Consider the following 27,296-nt stretch of genomic DNA (forward strand, 5'->3'; position numbering starts at 1 on the left):
GCTATTATTCCTTAGGGTGAGAGGAAGTGTTTAGAGTAGATGGAGCTAAATACAACCTGCAGAGTCTGGAAAAGAAAAGATACTAGGTGGAGGTTCACCATCCAGCACGGTTATATTATACTGAACATAACATTAAAGCCAACGGTGGCTTGAAATTGCTAATACCAATCCATATTCATGTGTTATAAAGACCTAGTCAAAGTTTTGGACCTAAATGTAACTGAGAAGCTGTGGCAGGACCTACAAAATTGCTCTTCATAGATTTCTCTAAATCAGTCTGTATGAGTTTGGGCTGTTTGGGCACAACATTAAGGCTTGCAGCTGCAACATGACAAGTTTTGAAAAGTTTCAAGAGGTGCAAATGCTTTTACTCAGAAAACGCGTCATTGTTATGGAGATGATATATAAAAGACATCGCAAAGATAAAGATGAAGTCATGACGTTAAAACATTTCTTGGAAGGTTTCAGAACGGTCCAGGAAACGGATTCAAGCTTTCAAGCTTCAAAACATTTGAACAGATACTTTCTGTGATTGAAGAAAAGTATCTGTAAGTGAGTCGAGGGGAATCTGTTTATCCATCAAACGTATCGTCAGAAGTACAACTTAAACATTGAAACATTTAACATGTGGGGGGATAATCTAAACGTTTATCAAACACAGTGTGCCTAATTCCCACATCGTTTCAGAGGAATTTATGTGTGAGAACTCCTTTTGTGTTCTTACATAATTTGTTTTGTTTTGCATTTTAACCAATACGAAAAATATATATATATATATCAATTGGCAAAACAATCTGAACAATGTTTTTCTATATTTATCTAAGCCTTTATGTGACTCCTTTCCAAGAAAATTTATTTCACATACCCACACTTCTAACATTTTCTTCTCTTTGCCTGTGCTGCCAACTAAGCGTCTATTTATATTCTGTTTTTATACAGAATAGAAATAGATTCCTTTCTTTTTATATTCTGTTTATTCCATCACCGCCTCAACTAACAATACAGAACAGCTGGCACTTTTAAAGACTATTGTCTGTTTCCAGCACTCAGTCTAGCATAGCTCGTAATCAGGTTAAACTTGCTGAATGGCTTCCTGTAGTTTACTTATTTATTACTGTTTAGTGGAGAATAATCCAGTTGCATATGTATATGAATGATTATAAACAAGAGACAGTCCAGCGTAGTTGTGGTTTCTCCAAAACACCAAAGTGGTTCTTTAAGTTTGAACAGAATCCAGCGGTAGTAATATTTACTAACAGCGTTTGCAGTGTACACAGCACAGGGTGACCCATTGTCATTGACTGCACATACAAATAAGCCATTTTATAAACCAATAGGCAAATGTTTTATTTATTTATTCAATTATTTCTGTGTAGCCCCCATGCAGTGTGTTGCCCTGAGCAGAAAACCGTGCTTTCCACAGCTTTCCATAGCCAGTTAAAGTCACGCTGCCTGAGAAAGACTTTCTTAAGACGAGCAATATAATGAGATTTTAATACTGGAGGTTTTGTTACATGTCATCCAGCCACACCAACAAAACACAACTGTCAACACTGACGCGACTCACCATGGCTTTGTTGGAGTGTCCTCCTCCCTGGAACTCGATGGTGCCGAAGGCATCGGTGGGGCTGAGCTGTGTGTGCTTGCTGATTGACCACTTCTCTGACAGGCTGTCATTCTTGGCCAAACGCTCTGCCTTGTCATTTTGACTGGATGAGATACCTGGCGGCAAACCCACATGCTGACCTATGAGACGACCGCAGCAGCACCTGGACGGGGAGGAAAAGGTCAGAGCCAAGTCGAGACAGCTGTCTTACACGGGGCCTTTTCCTGACATAATTGAAACGTTGCGACTCGTGAGCCCTAAGCAAAGTGGCTCTAGCTGTAAGAATGAGAAGGGAGACTGTGGGAGAAAGTGATGGAGAAGAAGAGTGTGAAATGCCTCCATAAGCGTGTGTAAGTGGTGGGCAAGGCTGAAGTGGCAGCTTGTCGTCTCGCTTTCATCTTCTTATGGAGGAGAGATGAAGGATTTGCAGGCCTGTGCAGCATCTCACCGACTCTGTCCCCACCCCCCACCCCACCCTTTTTTTTTCTTGCTTCCTGTTCTTAAAACACCCGTCTGCTTTCCTGTCTCTCTGGTCTCCTTCTCCATTTCAGGAACCTGAGACTTGGCAGAATGACAGTCATAAATTGTGCTATTCCTAAATGAGCAAATACTTATTCAGAAGCTGCTAAATGCAGCTTTCAAGATTTTGTGTTTAAAGTAGAAAGAGAGTCCTTGGAGGAAGAGTCAGGAGGCTTTGATTTTCAATTCATTTCTCCATCATCTCTCACAAAAGCTTCTTTTCCGCCCTCTGCCAAAAGTGTAAATGAACTATAAATGCTTTTGACAAAAAAAAAAATAAAAAGTTGATTTTGTAATGAGAAACATGTTTTCCAGCTTCTCCAGCTTCCTCCTGCTCTCGGCATCCACTCGATTTTGTGTAGCTATGCTAATGTTGTTTTATCAAGAAGCCGGGAGTTTTTTTCTTGCATATGTTTGAGTTTGTATGGTGCTTAAATGAAATCAGCTAAACCATCAGAGTTTGTTTTTGCAAAAATAAAGATACATCCTCTTGAAGTGCTGATCTAACTGTGTTGCTTTCTGCAGTCTCACAATCATGCAAAGTGAATTCAAAAGTTGTTTTTTTATTTTAGACATTTGTTGGACCAAGTAAAATGTAAAACGTCTACATTACAAGCAAAGCTGAATTTTAAACATCCTTCGCAATAAAAAAAAATGCTCAGAAGTGCTAAAGCTGCATAATGTTGAGCTGTCCTTCAAGAATAGTGATTGATATTGATCACAATTTTAATCTTCAACAAAGATTTAATCAAACTGAGTTTTTGTAGTTTGAGTTTAGCAAATAAGTTAAGAGTTATTGATAATTACAGCGTACTTAACAGCTGAAGAAAAATCCCATTTTTTTAATCTTCAAAACATTTCCACTCACCTATGGGGGTCTTTGGCGCTCACTATGATATGAACACATTCTCTCTTGCTGAATGCCCTTTCTATCCACGATTTCTGTGCCTGCATGAGGAAAGACAAAACATTTAGTCTGTTAAAAAAGCAGAACTGCTTCCTGTGCACGGAGTAAAGACAGCTGAAACTGGTAAACATTATGTTAGCATCGCTCCAGATCGGAGCAATGGGAAATAAAGTTGCTTCTAGAATACATTACAAGTAAAGCTGTAATGTATTCTAGCTTTACTTGATTACTTGACGAAATGAGGCACGAAAATAAAAAGTGCGGATATCGAAGAATTTTGAAGTTGGCATTTTACCGTACAAGAGAACCACAGTCTTACACCAAACTGAAAATGAGGTCTCAGAATTTTTTCACAGCTACTTAGATAGCTCAGACTGGGAAAGTTGTAGTGCTTCGAAAATCTGAGGGAAATGAGGCCTTCGGCATCAGAGTTCTCCATCCTTAGCAACCTGCGTGCCAGCCGAGCACGTTTGAAATCGCAGCACGTTCTGCATGTCTGCACAACTTCTTCATAAACAACAGGTAGATGTAGAAACTGTAGTTTCAGACAGACAGTCAAATTGTTCATTTGTGAAACTGTGATACCCAGCAGCTGCATCTGGTGCAGGTGAGGAACCAATTATCCTGTTCCCAACATGTTTGGAACTACACTGAAGAGCCAGAGAGTGGTGCAGCCGCTGCACACAGTAAAACTCCAACGTATAACTGTGTTGTTGAAATGGATATAGTGCATGCATTAGTGATTCCATCAATTAAAGAAGATACAAAAAAATAAATTAGTCAAACCATTTTATATGTAACAAACCCCACCGTTCTCAGAACATGAGCCCTTTGACATCAGTTTCTTCATATACTACAATGTTTATCCTGTGATTTTAGTGTGTGGAAACTGTAGTGATACAGGTGTTCACTGTACAGTCCTTAGGGAGACAAAAGCACAAATTGGAGACATACACTAACCCTCAACTGGGCATTTATGTCCTTAAATGCAAATAACATTAAACCAAAATTTAAAAAAATCTATATTTTACCCATGCAGCTGAGAAAATACGTACTACACGTGTCATTTTTCTCAGTAAATACATTACTAATGATACTATTGACAATAGGTTCACACCAGATATTCTAACATACTATTAAGTGCAAAAGAATCTACAAATTTCATAAAGTGGAAAAACTATTAAATACTTACTAAAGTGTACTTAGTGCCTTGTAGAAACTATTTTTATAATGATAACGTGAAGACTTCTCCAGAATGCAGGAGCTATTCACTTCGGGGTGATTTTGATCCATTCTTCAACACAATCTATCTTTAAATTGTTGGGGCATGAACAAAACTAACCCCCAAATGAAATGTTTAGGAAAGAGGCAAAAAAGGAAAACACACACACACACACACACACACACACATAAAAAGTTAATTTTTTTTAAAACTAAAAACTGACACAAAATATATCAGAGTGAGTTCAGAGATAATTATGTTCGACAAGTCAAAAGAATGCTATTGTGTCTTGACCAAACATACTGCCTATGTTACCAACTTGTTGTAGCTGCAAAGGAGGGAAAAAAGCCCAGAAGATGTCTTCCAACAAAACTGCTAAGACAGTATTTCTCAGAAAGGAGTCAACCATCAACAAATAGGTTGCCAACAAGGTGGAACAAAGCAGGATCTCCTCTGACTGTATTTAATAGATATGATGGGTGATATAATTTTATGTACGACAGACGCCCATAAAATACACTGGACCTGATTTCATTTGGGTGTTTGACCCTTCATTATCTGTAATTTATTCAAATTGGCCCCTCTGGAGAGAAAAAAAAAGTCTTCTGGCTTGAAATGATCTAAAAAAATAAGAGTTGGAGGTCCAGAAAAAAAAAAAGATCAAATGTAACAATTTAATATTTAGCCAGGATGTCAAGCGAACAAACAGATGGCAAGTAGAACAAACCCCAACACAGCAAAGATTAAAAAACGAACAAGTCGTTCGTTTCTCTGCTGTTTGCTGTGGGAGAGCAGCCCCAGCTCTTCTCCCAGTCAGCAAAGCTGGGAGCTGCTTTTTCTGGGCTTTCTTCACAGTCACAACTACAAAAACACCCGCCTCATCCGCCTGACTGACCTGTCACGCTAAGGCACCCCAAAACCCAACGCAACTGTCCACAACCACGCCAGGCCTACACACTTACCCTAACACCAGACTTCCAATGATTAACCATTACTCTGTGGGGCCGAGGGGGCTGCTTTGACAGATTAGCCTGGCATAGATGACTCAGCAGGCCACTGCTACACCCTCCCCCTGAACACCCCCGCAGTCCCAATTCTTTCTCTGCTATGCCATAACGGCGTATTCATCCGCCAGCATCTCCTGGCATGAAATAGATCCTCTCGACAACGTTTCGGAAATAATCAGCGCTGATTAGCCTGACGGTAGAGCCAACAGCGGAAAAAAATAAAAAATAATAATTGGTGTAGGATAAACTCCTGTTTCCATGGAAAACCCCTAAAACAATCAACAACCAAAGTCAATGTCAAAGGTGGAAATACGTTCAGCTGTGTTATTTTATGACTCCTTCTCTTACACTCCTCAGTGCTGTTCATGAGCTTTGATAAAGAACGGCGAAATGGCACATGGCCTGCACTCAATTGTGTAATTAATATTTATTACTGGGTCACACTCAGACACACACAAACACGCCAGCTGTCGGGCCAAACGTTGGATTGACTCTTGGAAATGTGTGCAGGGTGCTTGAGTGTGAGGCGTGACTGCGGCAGCAAATAACCAGCATCTGACAGCCTGTTAGGGGTCTCGACTCCATTACAGTCGAGATCCGCCACCTCCACCCTCCATGCTCGCTCTCCTCCCCCTCCCCTAGTATTGTATCCTGTCTTTGTTATTGGCACTGGCAGGGAGCTGAATTGAGAACAAAATCCAATCAACATCCTAATGTCTTCACTCTCTCCTTTGGCTTCTTCTCCCTTTTGTAAAAAAGTAAAATAAAATAAAATAAAATAAAATAAAATAAAATTTCTGTTTGAACAGCTTGGGGTGTGATATGATCCTGGAAGTACCAGGCTTGTATAAAGGCACAGGATAAAACACATAAACTTTCTTACCCGATTCCCAACAAAATACAAAAATGATAAATACAATCAGGGAATGAGGAAATGTTGTTTCCTGTTTATTTTTCCTGTGCATTTTGATTTTACAAATATCAAAAGAGACACCCAATCTGAAACCGTTAGCTGTTTTTAAATAAAATCTATTAGGAGTTCACAGTCACTTGAAGCAGCGTTGAACTTCCTTTAATTAAATATCTGACACAGTCATAAAGCACAGTTGGCTAGCAAAAGATTTACATTTTCAGCTGTCATATTTTTTTTCTACAACAAAATTTAAATCCATTAACCTTTATGATCTAACACATTACTGAAAGAGCCATCTGCATAATTCAAAAAGGTAGTGTTTTAATACCATCTTACTATTATGATATATGAAGAATAACACATTAGACAGTGACTTTAAAGCTAAAAAAAAACCAAGTATTATACATTTAATATATATTAAATTCAATGAAAGCTGAAGAAGACAGGAAATACAAAATAAGGTTTAGGAAATAAAACAAAGATAGTAAAATTTACCACAAGAAAATACAGCAAGAGTACGAAACGTATGTGGTTAATTATCTTGACTCACCTCTGTCTAATTAAGGACTGCACTGCTTTAATTTTCTTTGTACATCCATTGTCGACTAAAGTATAAATTGAAAGATTCTGTGAGCAACACACAAGACAAAACTTTATCAGAGGAAACTGGATCACAACACGTCTCTGCAGGCAACTAATCTACTGTGAGTGTAAGCTCTGCTAGAAAAAAATGGATGTCTGTGTGTGTGTGTGTGTGTGTGTGTGTGTGTGTGTGTGTGTGTGTGTGTGTATGCTCTCATGTCTTCATTGTGTTGCATCTGTGCATTTAGTGTTTAACTATCTGCCCGGTCTCCTTTATTTTTTACTTTAATGCACAAACAGGTGAAATAATTAAAAGGAAAATCTAACTCACGAACGTTTAACAATGTTAGGTTTTTTGATAAACAATTTTTTTCTGCTGTATTTCAGCTTGCTCATTATTATATTCAAACAAAGATATATATGTTGGTCCCTTTGGGAAAAATGTCTAAAAATACAAAAATAAAAAAACAAAAACAAAACAATAAAAACCCCTCAAATCTTTCACTGTAGTTCTCACATTTTGCAGAAACTTGCAAAAAGTCACATTTTACACATTTCTTTGTTTTATTCCAAGTGAATTATGTTCATAGATGGATGGCCATCTGAATGTCACACAATAGTTAAGAGTTAAGCAAACTCAAATTTGTAATGAAACAGCAAATGTATTCCTTTTTCTTTCGGCATCACTCCCAAACAGTTGACATCTAGAGAGCACAATTGGCTTTTGCTGAGACTTTAATTTGCCATCCTGCTTTTGATGTGATCATATTCGGTGTAGTGGCTTAAGAGAAACTCAAGCTCACGGGTTATTGTCAAAATGTCTCTAGAACCCTAGGAAGGTGAAGTACACATTTAAAGAAGATTAATTTACACTCAAAACATGGTTGAATAAATGTTCTCATGTTAAAAATGATATTTTCCTAAGATGTTCTGTTTGCAATTAAGTAACTGAAATACCTTCCACATCTGCATATTTAACCGCATGTAGTTAACTAGCCCTGCTAAATAGTCCGCGGCTATTTCCAGAAACCGTATGCGAAGGGAATTAGGAGTCCCCTTCGTTTCTCTGCAGCGCCTCACCTGTTTGGGCTTCAAATTAAAACTGGTCAGAGAGAGAGAGAATCATCTCGATTTACTGCATTTCTGTCAGAGATCACCGCCAGAAGAGGGATTCTGAATGGCAAGAGAGCCCATTAGGAGGAGCAACATGACATTTGTCTAGCCTGCTCACTGCCCTTATTTTGCCCTGAATGACTTTCACACACGCACATACAAAACCCACACCTTGCTTCGCGAGAGTTACTCCTGTACTGGCAGTTTTATTGCTTGAAAGTGTGATTTGCAAGCTGTTTAACAGATCTGACCAGTTTTAATTACAAAGAAGCTGAACAGGAAGACTGTAACCTGAGCTAAATTAAGTCAAGCAGAGCTTGAGGACACGGAAATAACACCTTGTCTCTGCAAATGCCATAATATGCACAAATGTGAAAATAAACCCAAACTCACACAAAATCTAAACACCCCCTTTTAGTACAATCCCAAAGAACCATTGGTGCCTAAGACAAAGAAACAAGGTAAAAAGTTGTTTTCTCAGATCTGTGATACGGACTAAAACCCCACTTTTCAAATAAAAGTGCTAAAAAAAAACAATTGTCACACATAGATAAACCAAAGCTGTTTATTTTAATGCTGCCACTGCAGATTTGTTTAAAGGTCAAATAGCTTAAAGTAAAAAAATAAATAAATAAATACTTCTTTCTTTGCGCATTGGAAGAGACACCAAATTACATTTTGCTCCCTATTCACATATCTTTCAGAGAATGCACATAAACAACCCACTGTAGTGTTCTGCAAGCAAATGAGAAAAGCAAGAGCTATATTTCTGCTTCATTCACTTTCTGTGTCACTCCAGAGCAAAAACAAAACAAAATTAAGCAAGACATAGCCTGTTGATGGGAAAATGCTGACAGGTTGTGCAGTAAAGCTGCAAATTATTCATCCATCGGAAGACATTTGTCAATTTTAAATTAATTTTATTCAGGGAGTTTGTTTCCAAGTGGTAGGGAGACAGATGTTTCATCAAGATGAGACAATGCTCAAATATTTTTTTATTAAACATACACATTATCATATCCCTCAAAATAATCAATAGAGACATTTTAATTAGCATTAAATCAGTGAAACCCTTGATGCACTGGTATTTTGACCCTTTATGTATGGGGCCAGGTTGATTTAAGTCAACAGATCTTCTGTCAGGTTAAAGTTTGGACTCAGGTAATTTATAATTCTTCCAATCAAAAGAAACATGACCGTAAGATTAGAAGATTAAGTTGAACCTAAATCTGTCAGGGGTGTGAATAAAATCAGGCAAATGGCACTGAAAATAATAGTTTGCAAAACTGAACATAAAAACTAGATGAAATCGGCTACTGACCAATGATCTGTCAAGGAGCTGTTTTTATATATTCTTACATTAAAAGTTATAAATTGTAATCATCTCATATCGGTTTGGTGAGGTCAGGTCAAAAGCTGGGCATCAGACATGGTGTCTGCAGCTGTTCGATTCCAGTCCTCGAGGGACGACTTCCTGCATGTTCTGATACATATCCGGCTCAGCACACCTAAAACAAATGAATCGCTCATTATCAACCATCTGCAAAACTTATTGAAATGCCACGGAGGTAATTCAGCCGTCTATACCAGCTGTGTTGAAGAAGAGACATGTCTTAACCAGGCAGGACGCTGCTCCTCAAGGACCGGCATTGAACATCACTGTTCTAATGGACCTGGGCACATTGGCTTAAGATTTCTCATTCGCTAAATTGTTAAAACAGATGAAGTAATTTCCTCTCCGTCTTCTGGCCACAGAGCGTGCTAAAAGGTATTGAAGATGTGTGATTTATTAACTTATAAAGAAAAACAAAATTGGAAAGGCATAAAATGATTGAGTTGTTTGAAGCACTTCAGCATTGGTGACTGAAGCTCACTCACCGCAGCCACTTCAAGCGTACAAAGGACAGTGGGCACAAGATCTGAAACCACGCTGATATAGTTGTATTTAATAGGCTTGAGAAGATCAAATACATTAGGAGGCAGCAATGAACTGCAACTGAGCACTGGAATAGACTGCAAACTCATTGGTGCCAGCTGTGAACTGTTTGAAACACCATCACTGAGAGTAAGTGTAGCGTGGGGCCGGGGAGGAATCATTTATGCAGCTGAAATGGTAACACCTTCTGACCTGCACTCACTTATTTAAACAAGGAGAAGTTTCCTGGAAAGTAGCCAGTATATGGGCCAAAAACATACATGCATGCTCTTTCCCTGAAAACACACACACACACACACAGAATAAGCTTTCCGTGTGTTTCAGAGTATACATTTAGAAACAAAGAAAAGAACACGAGCACAGCAGAACATCCGTGTGTATGTGCGTGTGTGTTTAACTCGGTCAACATGAACGGACGGATTTATGTCTGCACACAAATGTCCACACCATGTCTTTATGCCTGTGTACTGTAAAACACCAAAAGTGGAACCTCAGTGCACACACCCACAGTTCACACCTCTGATCCTTCAATTCTTTTCTCCAGTGGATACTCCTGTTCGATCAAGATAAAGCCTTAATCCAATGCTGCCTCCTCCAGCACTTCTTAAGACTTTTCTTTCTGGTCAACATATGAGAAAATCCAGTGCAAATCTTTTTTTTTTCCCTTCTTGCACCTGTACCTTTAAATAAAATATTAAACTTTTGAACATTTCCTCGTGTATTGATGACAAAGAGAATAACAGACCCTGTGAAACTGAGTTGTGTCTCATGAGGCAATTGCTTGCAGTTTCATCATGCTTGTTGTTCTCCAATTAGTACAATGAAAAGAAAAAAAAAAAAACATAAAGGAAATGTTAATAAAATCCCAAACATTTCTGAGCACCAAAGGCAAACACTGAACAATTATTTAAATCCAGTAATTTGTCATGTACCAGTGGGGGACGTCTGTTAATTACACACAATAATAAGCCTGGCTTTTTGTCACGCATCTGCTGAAAATGGAACACGTTAAAAATAGTTTCTTATTTTATCAAGTGCAGTTATTTTTACAGCTGTGTGTAATTTGTCGTTTAACCAGCAGTTTTGATCTGTTCGGACTCAACCTGGCTTCTCACTGTATGACATTTGGGAAAAGGCCTATTTCTCTCCACTTTGACTCTCATCTTTGAGCAAAATAATAATAATAAAAAAAAAAGCTAGGGAATAGTTGGAATTATTTTATGACTCAATCCTCCTTAGATAAGATGAAACCAGCATCAGCCAGGTTCAGTTTATTTTTGTTAAGTTTCAAACTTTTAGCCAATAAGTTTTGCCTCAAGTGCCATGTTTCATTTTAAAAAGGCTCTGAAGGTAAACGGTTAAAAATGCACATTTGCTTCTTGTTTTCAGTTGATATTTTACATCATCAGTATAGGTATTCCTTTGTGTGAGATGGAGGTAGGATAAAATAAGTGCAGATTTATTTATTTATTTATTTTTTGCAACAGAATTGAGGGGTGATTCACATTATTGTGAATCACCCCACAATAAAACCCAAAACCCCAGATAAAACCCAAAATGTTCAACCCAAAATGTTCAACCTAAACAATTTAAAGTCTTGAGAAGCCAGTGTTAAATGCAGCCTCGGTTTTCTGTTCAAAGCCGACATGTAGTTGTTTGTTCAGAGATGCATTCTACAAGACTTGGTTCACATTACTGTTCCTCACTGGAGATTTTCTTTTCTTTTGATAATCTTAAAATAGTTTGTGCAGAAAAATCCCAGCATTCACCAACAATCCTGCCTTCAACAGAAGTCTTCACTATGCATAGATACCTGAATTTATTAAATTAACAGCACTGGATTGGCTGATTTATTATTTGTGTTAAGCACAAACTAGTGTACATGATTCAGTGACTGGTGAGTATAAATGCAAAAGGAAGTTACATATAAACCGTTCAGCCTCATATCCTGGGTTTATGATAAAAGGGTGTACTTACTTCACAAGGTCAAGCAACATGCCAAGAGCTTTGCAATATTGCCACCTGAAAAAGGCTAACTATATCGCATTGAATGTTTTCACAGTTCTTTTTCCTTCAGCAAGGCATCGTCATTCAAACCGGGTGATCAAGATAAATTGAGCAAAAAAAAATTAATAAAAAATAAATTCTTCGCATGAGCTTGTTCATTCATCAATTTTAATGTTAAAATGTGCTGTTTAGTATGTCACCGACTTCCTTGAGCCAAGAGAATCTGTGCTTGTTTTACCCCCCCATCATTTTCAATCCATCTCCTGAGGCTAAAATAAGCAGCTCTCTTTCCCACAGGCTTCAGCTAAGCCTAGCAGAGCATCTGATCATGCAGGCTCTAATCAACACTGGCATGGTCATTCTGTCTGTGACAGAGGGGGGACAGGTTCACAGTCCGGAAAAGCTGGAAGGGGCAGAGGGGGCGCATATGGGAGCAGGCAAGAAGTATTGGAGAGGTGAGGTAAAAGGGGATAAAGACAGAGACAGAGGTAGATGGTGGGAAAAATTAGGAGTGAGGAGAGAGTTTGAGTTATGCGACACTGAAGTGTAAAGGGAAACTACAAATAGGATAGAACCAGAGAGAGTAGTAAAGAGGATGGGTTTGGCATAAGAATAAAAATCACCTCCTCTGAGGTGCATCATGTGAGGTACAGCATGAAATGGAGGGAGGACGGGGTGGGGGGGAATAAACTGACTGACCTGACAATAAGTTACAATTTTTACTGTGTGCATCATTTTGTTGTGGCAAAAGCAGGTGAGAAAGTGAGACAGAGGAGAAAGGAAAAGTGATAAAAGACAGCGTGAGAGGCAGCAACCCACAGGTAGCGACAAGACCAGGTTAACTATAGCCACTGTAATCATCACCTCTGTTTCTTTTTAAACACCTTGACTGACACGTGTGAGGCAACTTGAAATAATTTACAGGTGACAACAAAGAGAGTTTGTCTTTGTCTCGTTAGGGTAGGCGTTGTAACGAGGGTTGGCAGTAAGACATGAGGGGCAATTTTGGAGCAGCATTGTCATGTAATTGGGTTGTCAACCTGTATGAAGGTGGGATTTGTTGCTTTGTAAGTGTGTGTGTGTGTGTATATATATATATATATATATATATATATTTATCCTGAGTCATGTGGGTTTGTTGTGGTGTTGCAGATTTATTCATCCATAAACTACACCTGCTTCATTCTGTGGACGACCACAAGGTCTGAAGTCTATCCCAGCTGACAACAGTCAGAACCTCTAACCCTACAACTTAAGGATTTATTGCACATACAAAAATTTGTATTTTGACCTTACAAAAATGTCACACAGTTTTAAACTGGAAGCTGGCCCCAATCCAACATTTTGGAGTTTAGCCCAGGACTCATACTATATTCCCCAATAGAGGAAATACATTTTGCATTCCAGGTTAAACAATACAGAAGAGACCAGTGTTCGTGTGCAATGGGGAAACAGCTGTACAGTATCAGGCAGCTCCTTTTGCTGCTGTAAGAGCCAGTTTGCATTACTGGTTATAAGTCTTAATTCCAGTAAATATGCCTTTATGCTTGTCAAGTTTTTGGCCTCTTCAAACCACCTCGGCTTCTGCCCAAACTTGAAAAAGGCTTGCTCCCATCAAAGAGACGCAGGAACAACTCATCTCAGTGTCATCTTTTTATTTCTCTTTTCTTTTGTCTTTAAATCACTTCACTTTTCAATACAAGACCACCATGATTTGTTTGAGTGGTCAGAGTAGACACACCAAGCAGGTTGAAAACCTACAAACAAATGAACCAAAATTACTTGCAGATTATAGTGAACAAAATAAATTTCCAAACAATATTAATTTACCTTCAGGTTATTAGTGAATAAACCAACAAACTACATTCTAAATACATAAACACATTCCATTAACAGGACTAATTAGGTTTTCTGAATGCAGGTTTGGTTTGATGTTCAGTCCCTACCAGTGGTGTCTCTGTGGAAATTTGGAGCCGAGTTCTTTGTCTGAAGGGATCATTCAGAACACAGGTGTGCCGAGTTACTTTATAGGTTTCTGATGGGCCTGAGAAGGGATGGGTGCGCTTGATTTCCTGTGAGGCGCGTGCCAGTTGGGCGGAGATGGTAATGCACTCACAAATACACCATTTGCTGTTTTAACTTGACAATGCTGAAAATGGAACTGGTGCCCAATGTCTCAAAGGGCAAGACCTTTGAGACACAGAATGTTCTCAAATGCAGAAAGTAGTGGACCAATGTAAAAAGATTTGACTATTTTCTCTTGTTTGCTGTTTCACTTCCACACTTCCTCAGCAGCAAATTTAGTTCTATTGCAGGTTTGATCCAAATGCATCATGGCTGATAGCATTGCAACCTTACACATAAAACACAGTCATTATCCACCTGTCTTGAAATATCTGCTTCTTGTGCCTGTTTTCTCCTGAGGAAAGCAGGCAACTCACTCTTTCAGTGAGTTCAGCCCCTGCAGCTTTTGTTCTTCTAGCCATTTAACCTTACCACAGGGTAGAGCGATGAGCTTGAGGGGGTAAGGAAAACATCTTTCTTCATCGTGAAGGACTTCCAGTGTCTTGGAATCTTGTTCGCAAGTGGAGGTAACAAGTAGTGGGGGTCCGATATGATTGTGACAGAATCTGTGGTGATGCATGTCGATGCATCGATCTAATGTGGTGCAAAAGATCTGAGTCTAAAAGACTCAGATTACACTCCATCTTGTATCCAAAGCACAAAAACACAAACACTAGGGACACGAGGGGCAATTTTGGAGCGGCTTAATGAAGTTAGATTCCTCATAAATTTTAAATCCTGTAAGTAAATATGTTTAGCCAGCAGTAGTACTGGTTCAGTAATTTCTCTGCAGTTTTCTTTGCTTCCAAATGAACCTCTTTTTCTAATCCTAATTCTCCTGTCGATGATGCATAATATGACTTATCCTTCAGCAGGCCACTTACAATAGGAATTGGCCTTTCTACATGTCAACACCATTATGATAAAGCGGCACATTGACGGCTCGACACGAGCTTCCGTCTGCACCGCACCGTGTCATGTGCCTGTCTGTGTGTGCACTGCGAGCTGTGCCAGAGTGCTGTAATGAAGTTCCAGGTCCGGAGGTGGTCAGACCAACAGCTGTGAAATTGCCTCTCAGTAACCACTATATTCTGACCCACAGTGAGGATGACGATACGTGTGCGCACATGGGACAAAAGGAGGCTGAGAGGAAGCAAAGGGGTCACACGACAGAATCTGAAAAAAAGCCGATCATCTCACCTGTGCCGCTTCAGCCCATATTGATCGGCCTTGACCTTGTCTCTTTTTCTCCTCCGTCAAATCTCACTCTTCCCTCTCAATCCCTTTTGTCTCTTGCTCCCCGTATGTGATGGATGTATCCTTCCAATCACGTTTACACAGCCTGTGATTAATTTTTAATATCCCAAACCGGCCCTACTGTCACACTGTGATTTAGATGAGCTTTCATTAGAGAGAGTCACACTGACAGAGGAATCCTGGCGTTCATTAGGAAGCAGCTGAATGTTTGAAAAAAATCTTTCTACAAACTAAAAAAATAAATAAATAAAAAACTGGTAGATGTGCAGTATTTTGTTTTCTAATTGTTTATGTTTTAGGAATTTTACCAGCGGATTTGTTTAACGGTTAAGATGAGTAAGAAAAAAGAAAAGTAATATATAAACAATGCAAATATGCAGAATACAAAAATACAAACACTATTTCTCCTAGTCAACATCTCATTTCTCATACTTACTATACATAATGATGTAATGTCATTATTCATTACAATACAGTTGCTTTTTATGGTTGCTGAACTGAAGCGTGAAACAGCAGCTACAATCATTTTTCACAGTCGAAAACGCAATGAGTTCACATTAATATTCTGAAGACACACAAACACATAATATCTGTCTGTTTTGCACTTTTCTTCACTTTTTTTGCTTTCTCTGTCTGTCTCCCTGTTGCTTTCAGCTCAGCGGGAACAGCTGATGAGTTTCCTCTTCTGGCACAGAATAAGAATTCCTCAAAAAAAAAAAAAAAAAAAAAACTCAAAGTAAAGCCTTTAACAACAACAACAGATCTAATTCTACGCAAACACTGACTAAGCTCATTATGTTTCCATCGACTTCCACGATTTTTATTTACTTACAGGACAAAGAGAGAATACCGTCAGCAATTCTTGTTTGTGTTTATTTCTCCATTTATCTGCTAAACACACACGTTTTTTGTTTTTCTTGAATTGCCTTTCGTTTCTTATTTTAATATGTTCTTTTAGCCTCTCTAATCTACTTTATGTTCCTGGGATTGACAGTAATTTCTCAAACGTTTGTATTTGTTTTGTCTCCCTTCCTCCATCCAGTCCCTTTGCCACCTCTCCACATCCCATCATCTCCCTCACCTCTTACATGAATCCTGGAAGGGTAGGACAGGGTTACCATGGATACTAGAACTGGGGAGGACCCATCCCCCCCGCACCTCCAGCCCATCCTGTCTTCCTGTGGCCCCTCCAACCCCCACACACCTCTCTCCCGCTCCCCTTCAGGCATAGCTGGGAACAGGAATAGTGATCTCTGAAGGATGCTGGTGTGTATTGGCGCATTCATACAACAGCACACACACGCACACGCACGCACGCACGCACACACCATTTAAGAGGAACACAAATACTGACTCCCCAGGTGCAAAAGTGGTCATACCACTTGAACTTTTTCACCTGTGTTCATATTAAAACCACAAATAAGAAGACTTAATGTGGTAGACCAACACAAATCCAGACAAAAATTGAAAAAATATTGCTTGCATTTCTAAAACACACCCTCACCCCAAACCACCTCCCATGAACCTCTGCTATAACAAGTATCCCTGCAGCCACCGTGCTTTACTGTGTGGATGGGAAATTATGTTTCCCTCTTTACATTGGCGTGCAGGTGGATTGTATTTAGCACACGGGTACAGTGAGCAATACATAAAACCAGGCCACACTATCCAGGCGTATTTGCAAAAAGGAAATTGGAAAAACATGTACGCTTGTCCTTCCATTTCACAGTTACGCACCAGAACACCAACAAAATATATTGAGGTTTTGTGGTGCAAGGCACTGTAAAAATGTAATGTAAAAAAAAAAAAAAAAGAAGTGGATTTTCTTGTAGCTTGTATCGATAGCTGAAGGCTATCGATACAAGCTATCGATAGCTTGTATCGATAGCTTGCTTCGTTCGATAGAAAGTGTTATACGGAAATCCTGAGCTAAGCTTGACCTTAAGAAGCTACATATGCACATATAGATTGCACAGTTTAACAAATTATTGCATGTTGACATTTCTGACACATGCTCTTTTCCATGGAAGACGCCTAGGTAGGTGATTTGTTATCTAGAGGATTGAGCTGTCAGAGCTGTAATGGAGCTGTCTGGCTGATCTGAGTAAGCATCTCTGTGTCAGTGATGTACAGACTGCCTGTCACAACCAAGCCTTTTTCCTTATTTTACAGTATTTTTGACAGAATATTGAAAATATGTTAAACAAAATTTATTATTTTTTATAGAATTTTGAAATTTATAAGCAACAGAAATTGATTGACATTCAAAATAGTTTATATTGGTATTTTTTTCCCCATCTTGCTGAAGTTTTCACACCCTCCATTCATGCAAATGGAGGGTGTGAATGTGTGAAACGACACGTTGTAGTTTCAAGGTGTCGTTTTGTTTCATAGATTAATATAAAGTAGCACATAGATTAACTAAATAGAAGAAAAAAATATCCATGGATTTAATTACTTTTAAACAAAAGCCAGCAACTTTACTCTGATACCCCTCAATAAAATCTAGGGCAATGATTTGCTTTCAAAAGTAACTCCTTTGCAAACTAATCTCAGTATAAATACATGATTCCGTCAGTGCTTCATAACTTTATTAGAGAATATTAAATAAAAAAAAAAACAGCATCATGAATTCAAGGAACAAAATGGACAGGTCAGGAATAAAGTTGTGAAGAAGTTTCAAGCTGGGGGATAAAATTAGGTCCAACACTTCTCCCCAACGTCTCTCTGAGCATTGTGTTATTTATCAAGTAAAGATTACTGTTGTAATGTGATTTAGTGTAAATACCGTACTGTAATATCTGCTATTTGAGTTGCTTACGAGTGACACTAAAATATCTTATTTCCCTGCAGAGGGGCTGCAGACAGAAAGTCATCTGATTGACTCTGATCTACTTTGTGTTTCCACACAGACTCTATAATGCAAACCCAAAGCAGTACAAACCTCTTAACAGAAACCTGAGACATAGAGAGGGGCAGTTAGTCCAACTGCCCCGCTCTATGTCCATGTCCGTCTCTCTGAGTGTACATTACCCTTTGGCTAACATAACATTTGTTTGTGCAGAGGGGCACAAACGGAGGTCAGAGCATTAAAGTTTGAAAGATTAACAATGAGACGGAGTAGCATTATGTACTGTAATAAAAGTAATTCAGAATGAAAAAGGGACTTTGCTGCAGAACAAAAACTGGGATAAAGCAGTTGTCCAGATACCCTGCCTTTTGCCCATTGACCGCTGGAGAGAGGCACCAGCACCCCTGCTGACCACACTAGGGATAAGCATGCTGAATAATGGATGGATAGTTGTCTAGACCCATGTAGACAATCAGAAAATAGCAGAAAAATATAGTTATGAAAGCTGTGATTCTAAAATTGGTCGCCTTCTTCACAAAAACCTGCCAAAAATAGGTGACTTTTTGTGTTTATGTGTGTGTCTCAGTTTGTTGTGCTTGCGACATGACGGGTCAGAATAACCTCTTAGTCATGGCGACAGTAGATATGGTCTCTGCAGAGGTTTTGTTTGTGTGGTGCGGAGGAGGATGTTTTGATGTTTGGGCAGCAGACAGGTTAAGAGAACTGTTATTGTTGTTCTTTTCCAAATGAATAGTAAATGTGGGAAAGTCTAGTTTTGTCAACAAGGTCATTCCTTCTTGAGAGGCGGGGTTAGTCCCATAAGACTCACTTATAAGGGGATCTAATATGCTTCCCTGAACAAGAACAAGTTAGGGTAGGTCTATGGGCCGTAACAAAACATGTTCATAACATTTTATGCACAAAATCATTCTCCGATAATGAGATTTCACCTGGTCAGTTCTGCTTCTTTCAAAATGAGCTGTTTCTTGGCTCCGTCAGTATTATGCAAATAAGCTGCTGCTGGCCCCCCGACACACTCAACATTCATAAATGTGGAAATGGCTGAAAACACACGCACAGTTGTACAACAGTACATCTTTGACCCCGTGTCAGACACAGAAGCACAAGATATGGAGCCTCCTACACAACTGTCAAGGATGCAGGCAGCAGTGGTTTCTGAATGGTAAGTCATGTTTACTTTGCAGCTTTGCAGTGAACCAAAGGAACAGAACTTTCCTTCTGTCAAGGTCCATTCCACCACTCCCATTCCAGCCGGGAGTACAACCTGCCGGCCACTCCTGGCTGAAAGTCCTCCAGTCTGTGCTACATGTTTTGACTTTGAAATTTTTCCACGTTGTTGAGCCTTTAGTAAGGCACAAACCCACGAGTGGATGGGGGCAATCCCTACATCAGAACTTTATTGGCAAACCTGTTTCCATCTTCCCTTAAGCACTTTTTCAAAAAAAAAAGCAAAAAATCCCTCAAATGAGCTTGTTTTTTTTTTTCTTTTCTTTTTTTTTTCTTTTCAAAATTAATTAAGTTATTTTCAACTACATCATTTCCATCGGTCTTTTCCAATGCAATAACTTAGAATGTGCATAAAAACATTAATGAAAACATGTTTTGAAAATAAAATGAAGGCATGCAGCTTTGTCACCCAGAGACTGGAAAAATGTGCATGGACACATGTTGTTCATTGGAGCAAAAAAGCTTGTTGCTTTTCCAGTAGCCACTGTGCAGCGCATGCAGTGGTAAAACCAGCTGACCTAACATGCTCGTATCCTAATAATGAAGTGACCGAATTGGGCTAGCGAGGGGCTGGACTCAGCTGGGGTTGCTAGGTAACGGGTAAGTGCCCATAAATTATGACTTAATAATCGTAAAGCTTTTGAAACGACTCGTATTCGAGACACTAACGGAACGTTCACTTATTGCCAAAAAAAAAAAGATTTGATGTATTTTTAAAACACTTGGACTGGTTTCTAGAAGCAGTAAAGACCCATATGAATTTACAAAAACGTGTAAGAAAAAGGAAAGAGATTTGATAAGTCTTCTTTAAAGAAGATCTGCTTTTCTGTTTACCTACATGCCCTCAAGTAGTCAAACCTGAGTAGGGTAAAGAAAGTGAAATTTACACAAGCATGAACAGTCTATATTGTGAAGAAATCTTTGGATGTAATCTTGTCTGAAGGAAAAAACCTTGACAAACAGTCACTTCAATGCAGATTTACAAAATATACATCAAGCAAAAAGACATGGAAAGAGACTGGCTCGGCTAAAACAAGATCACATGATGACTGTTGGTAGACTGAATTAAATATAGGAAATGACAAATAAAAATGTGACTGAAATAGTAAAAGCAAAGCCACAGCAGAGTTATAGCTGAGACAGAAAAAAGATAAAACAAAGGAGAAAGAGATTTATGTAAATGTCAGAAGATGTTGTCCTTTCAGATACAAGGCTCAGAAATAATAAAATGATCTATTGTGAAGGCTTCACTGCACATGTACAGTATAAAACAGTGCAAGGTGATGCATGGCTTACAGCTGCAATGATCCCAAAAAGTTTGAAGAAACTCTTCAGGTTTTGAGGTCACAGGCACTTTTTCTGCAAACACATCTACCATAAAAAGTAACCCAGTAAAACTGGTGTCTGTCACAATGAACTTTAGAGCAAGTTCGTTGCTTTAGAGCTACATATGGTTTTAGTAAAAGGAAATTATACTTTATAGCTACAAATGTTTATTTGTGAACCCAGTCTTTACTATGTTTCGTACAGTAAATCTAAATTCATACAGAATTTAAAACAATCCTTACTTCATCGTGATTGCATTTATTGTTATAAGGCAGAAAGTTCTTTTTCTAAACTGACTAAAAGTACAAGAAAACTTAGCCAAGTGAACACTGACTCGCACATATTTTTACCATTAAATCCATTAAGCACAAAATTTGATGATATTCAAAGTTTAATGATGCATAAAGTTCTATATGTAAAATTTTGTTATTCTGTCGGGGTTTTTTTTTTTTTTTTTCCCAAAACGTGGAAATGATATTGCCTGAAACATAAGGCATGGGCTGAGCCTGGGGTGACTTGCCACTCAGTTCTGATCCATATCAGACTGCAGAGCTTGAGAATCGCTGCTTTACGCTCGGAAACGTTGGGGAGACTTAGTGAGATCAAGAAAATCAAACAGTCTGACAGTGACACTGAGTTTGACTCCAATCTCGCAATACTTTTAACTGCTGGCTGAAATAAGCCTGTTGTTATGACCTCACCGTTAGTTTTATAATCTTGCGTAACCTTGCCTCTGAATAACACCGTCATAGGATGCAGGAAGAGGCTTTTCGAGCTGGCCAATTTTAGTCTAAACTCTCCCCTCTGTCACCACTGCTGTGTTTAATGAGGAGGAAGCTGGGAGACTAAAAGCCTAACTGAGCGGCCGAGCCGCGGCTTTGATTGACGGAGGTCGTACCTGAGTTCAAAGAGGTGACTGAGATAGGAAGGATGTGCCTGAGAAGCTAATGCTAAATTGTCTGAATTGTTCTCCTCGCTGTCATGCAGAAAAAAAGGTGAAAATAATTCTTCTTCTCCAGCTATGTGTTCGTTAAATCTGCAGGTGACAGTAAACACTTTGAAACAATTGCCACTTCCAGAAGAGCGATTGGGATTTTTTTGAGGAAGGTCAGTATTTATTGCAGAAGATCAGCAGTTAAGCTCTGAGAGAACTGATTCAGGTCTTTCACTGCTGACAGCACAAAAACCTTTTTATCATCTCCCAGATAAAATCTTTTACTCAACTTCAGGCTGTTATCTGAGCAGTTTGAGGAGGTAAACAAAGCTGCTTGGCGAACAATCAATAAATCTGTACCAAAGGCCTCCGACCTGAAGAAAAGGATTCAGGTTTCTTATTCTCTGTGACGACTTAAGTACAAAACTTTTCAGACAAATTAGATAAAAGTGTCAGAAATATATGTACGCAGATTTTTATTTTATTTTTTTTAAATCGAGATTAAAAAGATCACCAGTTCAGACCAGCAAAAGTTACTGTGGCTCTCACAGTGCTATTTAAAGTTAGGTAAAATATTCGGATTCAGTCACAAACTTTCAAGCACCACTGAACATTTGATGAAAGGCTATTCAAATCGAGCAGGTGCATAAAGTCGGATGCAGCACACCCGCTTTTCTCTAGGTAAAGTCTTTTCTCTGTGAACCATCACTCTCTTGATGTCGAAGGACCTTTTCACATATTTTCAGAAAAATATGTTGATTTATCTGATGACTGTCAGATAAGTCAAGATGAACTTTGGCCTTAAAGGCACTCCGTAGGAGGCAGGAGAGCAGCAAGACTCATTAAAATGATTTATGCCACCTACACAAGAAAGTGAAAAAAAATTAAAAAATAAATTAGGGACGATAAGATGCAATGGGTTTGTACCTAAGTTGAGACAAAAGTTTGACTAATTTAAAATATGTTTTAGGATTGAAACCATAATACATTTTCATTTTTTCATGTCAAGAAGAGAACAATTTTTTGTCTGCATGTTTTTGAATTAAACTTCTTTTAACAATAAGTACCATTAGTATCTCTCTGTAATGACTGCCTGTGTATTTCATGGATAAGGAATCCCACACTGAAACTTCTAACAGGCTGACAGCATTTTCTAATCTTTAATCATCCATAGCAAATAGTGGAAAGATTTTTTATAATCGAGCAAGCCTTTCCTGTAGTGCTGTAGTAAATGTTTGCTCAAAGCACATAAAGCACAAAGTCTGTGACACTGCGAACTGCTTACTCTGACGCTGGCAGATTGTCTCATTCACACATAAACTTGATTTTACAGAAAGCCTGTTTTATACGGTCCTGCAAATGACTCCAACTTTTCTGTAAGAAAAATAAATAAATAAAAATAAAAAAAAAGAACTCCTCGGATTCATCCATCCAATAAAATTATTCATCTCCAATAATCTGACAGGGAGTTATTCATGACTGCAAGTACACTGTATGTAATGGGTTTGCATCATTTTAACTGAAGTGTTTAAAAATCATCAAGTGAGCATCCCATCTAGGAGTTCTCCTAGCTGATCCATGAAACCATGTCAAGTAAATTGTAAGTCACATGTACACACATGGATCAGCTGTGCCTGCACTGCTAATAGAAGTCATTAGTAGTGCTATGAATTATTATTCTCCCCTTCTTTGTTTATCTTGTTTAGGCTAGTTACCTTAAGCAAGCATTAAACTAATGAAGTGAGACGCCCGACATTATGCAAATTGTAAGCAGGGACAAGTTTCTCGTGGCAATATGCATATCTCTCTGAGGATTTGTGGCCCGAGCAACTCTGTGTCTGCTAATGATGCCTTAAAAAGCAGATTTCTGAAGAGACAAACTGCAGAAATGCACGTTTCTTCTCCTGACTCTGATCTCTTACTATCCATCTCTATCACTGTTAATGGACCGTCTGTTCCTGTGTCACTGGTGATGTGCTGTGGGACTCAAAGTCTAATTGGACAAGCAGGGGCAATGTTTGGTTTAACCACAGACATGAGGGCATAATGAAGACAAAAAAGCCCCACCAAATAACAGCTTTGTCTGCAATACCTGACATGCACTTGCCTGCATGTGTTGTGAACAGTTATTCTCCTTTCTCTTTAGTCTACTTACTACAAAACGAGCATTACCCCATGAGTCAGTATTTGCTAAATAAATGTAAAAAAAAAAAAAAAATCTTGGTTGAAAACATCCACTGATGTCTGAAAGTGGTTGCAGTTGATCAAATGGGTTCACAAAGTCTGATTTTTAACAAAATTGTTCAAGCTACACTTGGACAAGACAGATGGTTTACAAAAGTCACATGTTCAACATTTCTTATGGGTCAAATAAAGGCTGTGACTGTCCAACTTAAAATGGCCGCAGTAAAGATGTCTATGGATGTGCAGTGATTGCTGATGCCTCATTCCCACCAGTGAAAATCCAGCCTTATACATGCCAATAATTACTGACCTTCACCAAACTGGTTTACTAACTGGCCACTGATTGGCAACTGGACCACATAAGAACATAAACGTCTCACGTGTTCTTCACTTAAGTTCTGTCTCTGTTTCCGAGTTACAATAGGTGACATAGGTTTTTGCAAAGATTGGCAGTGATGCTTTCTTATTAATAAGAAGAATAATGCAGGTCAACGCAGTTGTACTGGAGGAGAGTCAGACAAGCATTTCAGAATTTAATTGAGATACTCGTCTCTGAGCAATGACGACAAACACTAGCTCCACAAACGTGCCATGTTTCTTGTTTAATTGACCAAGCTAAGCTAAGAAACTAAACATAAAGAAATAAATTTATATGGCAAAGCCTTCTAGACAATAAAGTAAACAGGAAGGATGAGAAGTGGACCATAAATTACCCACAAGGAGAATGATCACATGCAAACAAAAACCGAAAGCCAAACTTCTGAGACATGTGGGATAATTAGTATTTACAATATTAGGATGGTGACGAGGGGAAGCATAGGAGAAAAACTAAATGTGAATGAACACTAAACATAACTCCGTTTGTTGAAGTTTACGTGCGTACATCATGTTTCAACAGGAATAAGAATAAAGTTAATTTTGACTTCTTCTTTTTTTCAGGATAATTAAAAGTTGGTGTGTCATTTGTCCCTGTTCATATTCTAAATGGATGCAGACGAAATGGTCACCATCAATAAATCATTACACCAGCTAGAGAAATAGCCTGTAGTGAAAACTCACCGATGCTTAATAATTAGTGAGGCAGAAAAATAGCATGAGGTAAGGAGATAAGTTTAAATGCATGTAAATTCTGCCTAATCGAGACCCAGAAAGGAAGAAACGGGAATTCACACTTCTTGTCACCGGGGATCAGGGAAATATTTCTCGCTTGATTATTTGTGGACTGATATTCAACGTCTTGTTTAGGATTAAAATTATCTACTTACCTCATATAAATGTTTGTGTTATCTAGTGAAAGAAATGTTGATTAAAAATATTTGCAGCAGCATTGTCCCAGGGAATTAAAAAGGATGCGTTATGGATTTAGTTGCGAAATCCACAGAAGGGTGCAGGCAGTATCGAGTTGCAATTTGGACATAAAGGAATGAAATCCAGGGATAAAAATAAGAAGGATCAAGTAAAAGCTTGGCCAATAACTAAGGAATTTCCTAAATGCATATTAAGTATATTTATTAGCTGTATTCATTTGATGCTTACAACTTTGGTGGACAAAAGTGATGTTAAATGTTTACATAAGTTTCTTTGCGAGTAATGGAGGAATAATAGCAACTATTGATCTGCTTTGTCTCAGCAATAGGCAGCAATAACTTAAACCTGAACTTAAATGACTAAACATGCAGATTGACAGATTGAATTTAAAAGTCTAGAAGAAGAAAAAAAGTCAAAGTTTTAGAATTGCGCTGCTCAAGGTGGAAGCATTTTTTGAGTAGCTTTGTTTTACTAGCTCTTATTTATTTATTTTGTAGACTTCCATTCAACACTTTTGGGGTCGAGGCATTGCATGTCAGGACAATGGCTAATTCTGGTTTTGGAAGCTGTACAGGATTGCTGCTATTACTTTTTTGGTTTCAGAGAGATGTTATGATGTGTAACTGTGGAGTGAAGGCACTGTTTTTTACAACTAGAAACACCTGATCAGCATCTCAGCTCAAATAGTACCTGAACTCAAAACCTTAGAGTAGTTGAAACAGAGACTTCACGGACGCAGATCTTAACCAAAGGGAGCTGGAGGAAGTTCAAACCGTCTCATCCAGGAACCATCACGGGCAGGAGTCGAGTCCCTGGGTTCGAGGTCTGTTTGCCCAGCTTCCTTAAAGAGGAGCAGCAGGGGCAGGTGAGGTGGATTGACGGTGTTTACCAGCGGCTGTGGCTGTGGAGTGTCATCTCTGCTGTCTGTAAATTGAGCTGTTTTCATGACACGACAGTAATGAAACTATCATACAGCAACAGCCTCTGGTCAGTGGCGTTTTCAGTTCGTCTTGGCCTGGCAACATTCCCACTACTTGTTTAAATCCCTTTTCCCATCTTTTCTTTGTTCTTACCAAGAACACTTCCGAGTTAACTGGAATTAAGCAAGTCATATTTGGACATTTAAATTTACCAGTTCAAGACGGGCATCGTGCTGCTCCTCCTCGATGGAAGTTAAGGATCGCTTGTTCCGTCAAAGTCCTATTAAAGATTTAATTTCATGTTGTATTATTACCTTGAACCCTAACTTGGAGAATGGGTGTTTTTAAGTGTGCTATGTGGAATAGATAGGAGCGGTCAGTATTCTACTTGTAACAATAAAAGCAAGATTTTGCAGAAAACTGAAAGTTTTTATGTGAAGGTAAAGCAGACTGCTGTTAAGAGAAGAATATATTGAGAAAGTATCTGAGCTAAAGAGGCTACTTGGATTCTAATGATAATTATCAGTGGTTTCTATTTCTGTCGGTCTAATTTGAAAAAGCAGACTACAAAAATCAAGGAACAGTTTTTCCTGGAACAGACAGAACAAAACTTATGTAGATTATACACTAAATACTTTGCGAATTCAGCTACACAGGAATAAAATATTTTCGCAACAAAAGTGCATCCATCTAACAGTTCAAAGCAAAGGTCTCCTCATGAACTTATCATGTGCTAGAGGTAAATATGACTTTTTAATGTGTATTTTTGGAGCCATTTTCTTCACAGGCTTGAAACTCCTTAGAAAAATAGCCAGAGATTCTTCTATTTTCTGCTTCAAAAGATGAAGCGTGTGCCACATTTCCATTCCTGCTATCCAGCTTTAGCTCTACACCATGGGGGAGACCAGCACCCATTCTTTGCTGGAAAAACAAAGACCTCCAGGCAATCTCCAGTAATTTTAAGTTAACAGGAATTAGAAACTAGAAACAAGCGTAAACCGGATGGACTTCTATCCATTTCTGTCTTATTTGGCCCTGGTTATATCAGTGAAGACGCAAAGAGGAGAAAAATATCCCAGAAAACTACTCTAGTTCCTACAAATCCTCCCTGCAGTGAAAATAAATGCTAATTTACATTAAGCATTTCATAATTTTGATCATCTTGAAATAATTGTTGTAAATAAGTAGTATCTATTAAGTTTTTTTGATGCATACTGTTGACTTCTGCAGAAATGACTAGTGTAGTGTTTGTTTGACTTCTTGCGATATTTTGGACTAAGTTAAAGTTGCACATATTGTCCTCTGTGTGGAGTTTTACTTGACTTGACAATTTCGAAACGACGACCGCACGCAGATTATTCATTTACAATAAAAGCTTCTCACACACTTGGG

At 38.6% G+C, this 27,296-nt stretch overlaps 1 protein-coding gene and 1 long non-coding RNA gene across 17 annotated transcripts in view; both read right to left on the reverse strand.

Moving 5' to 3' along the window:
* trpm3 (transient receptor potential cation channel, subfamily M, member 3) overlaps nt 1-27,296 on the reverse strand; it is a 141,700-nt gene that overhangs the window by 66,638 nt on the left and 47,766 nt on the right. For all 16 annotated transcript variants that reach the window (XM_016677168.1, XM_016677138.1, XM_016677160.1 and 13 more), the window contains exons 2-3: nt 2,994-3,073; nt 1,568-1,769 (exon numbers count right to left, since the gene is read on the reverse strand). In XM_016677168.1, coding sequence (XP_016532654.1) covers nt 1,568-1,769; nt 2,994-3,073 — 282 coding nt within the window. The remainder of the gene's footprint in view (nt 1-1,567; nt 1,770-2,993; nt 3,074-27,296) is intronic.
* Nucleotides 13,373-13,960, reverse strand: LOC107837526 (uncharacterized). Its single transcript, XR_001663542.1, has 2 exons — nt 13,759-13,960; nt 13,373-13,569 (listed from the first exon to the last, which is right to left on the reverse strand). It is a non-coding gene; the product is annotated as an uncharacterized LOC107837526 (long non-coding RNA).

Source organism: Poecilia formosa, unplaced genomic scaffold, assembly GCF_000485575.1.
Source record: "Poecilia formosa unplaced genomic scaffold, Poecilia_formosa-5.1.2 Scaffold5, whole genome shotgun sequence".
Lineage (NCBI taxonomy): Eukaryota > Metazoa > Chordata > Actinopteri > Cyprinodontiformes > Poeciliidae > Poecilia > Poecilia formosa.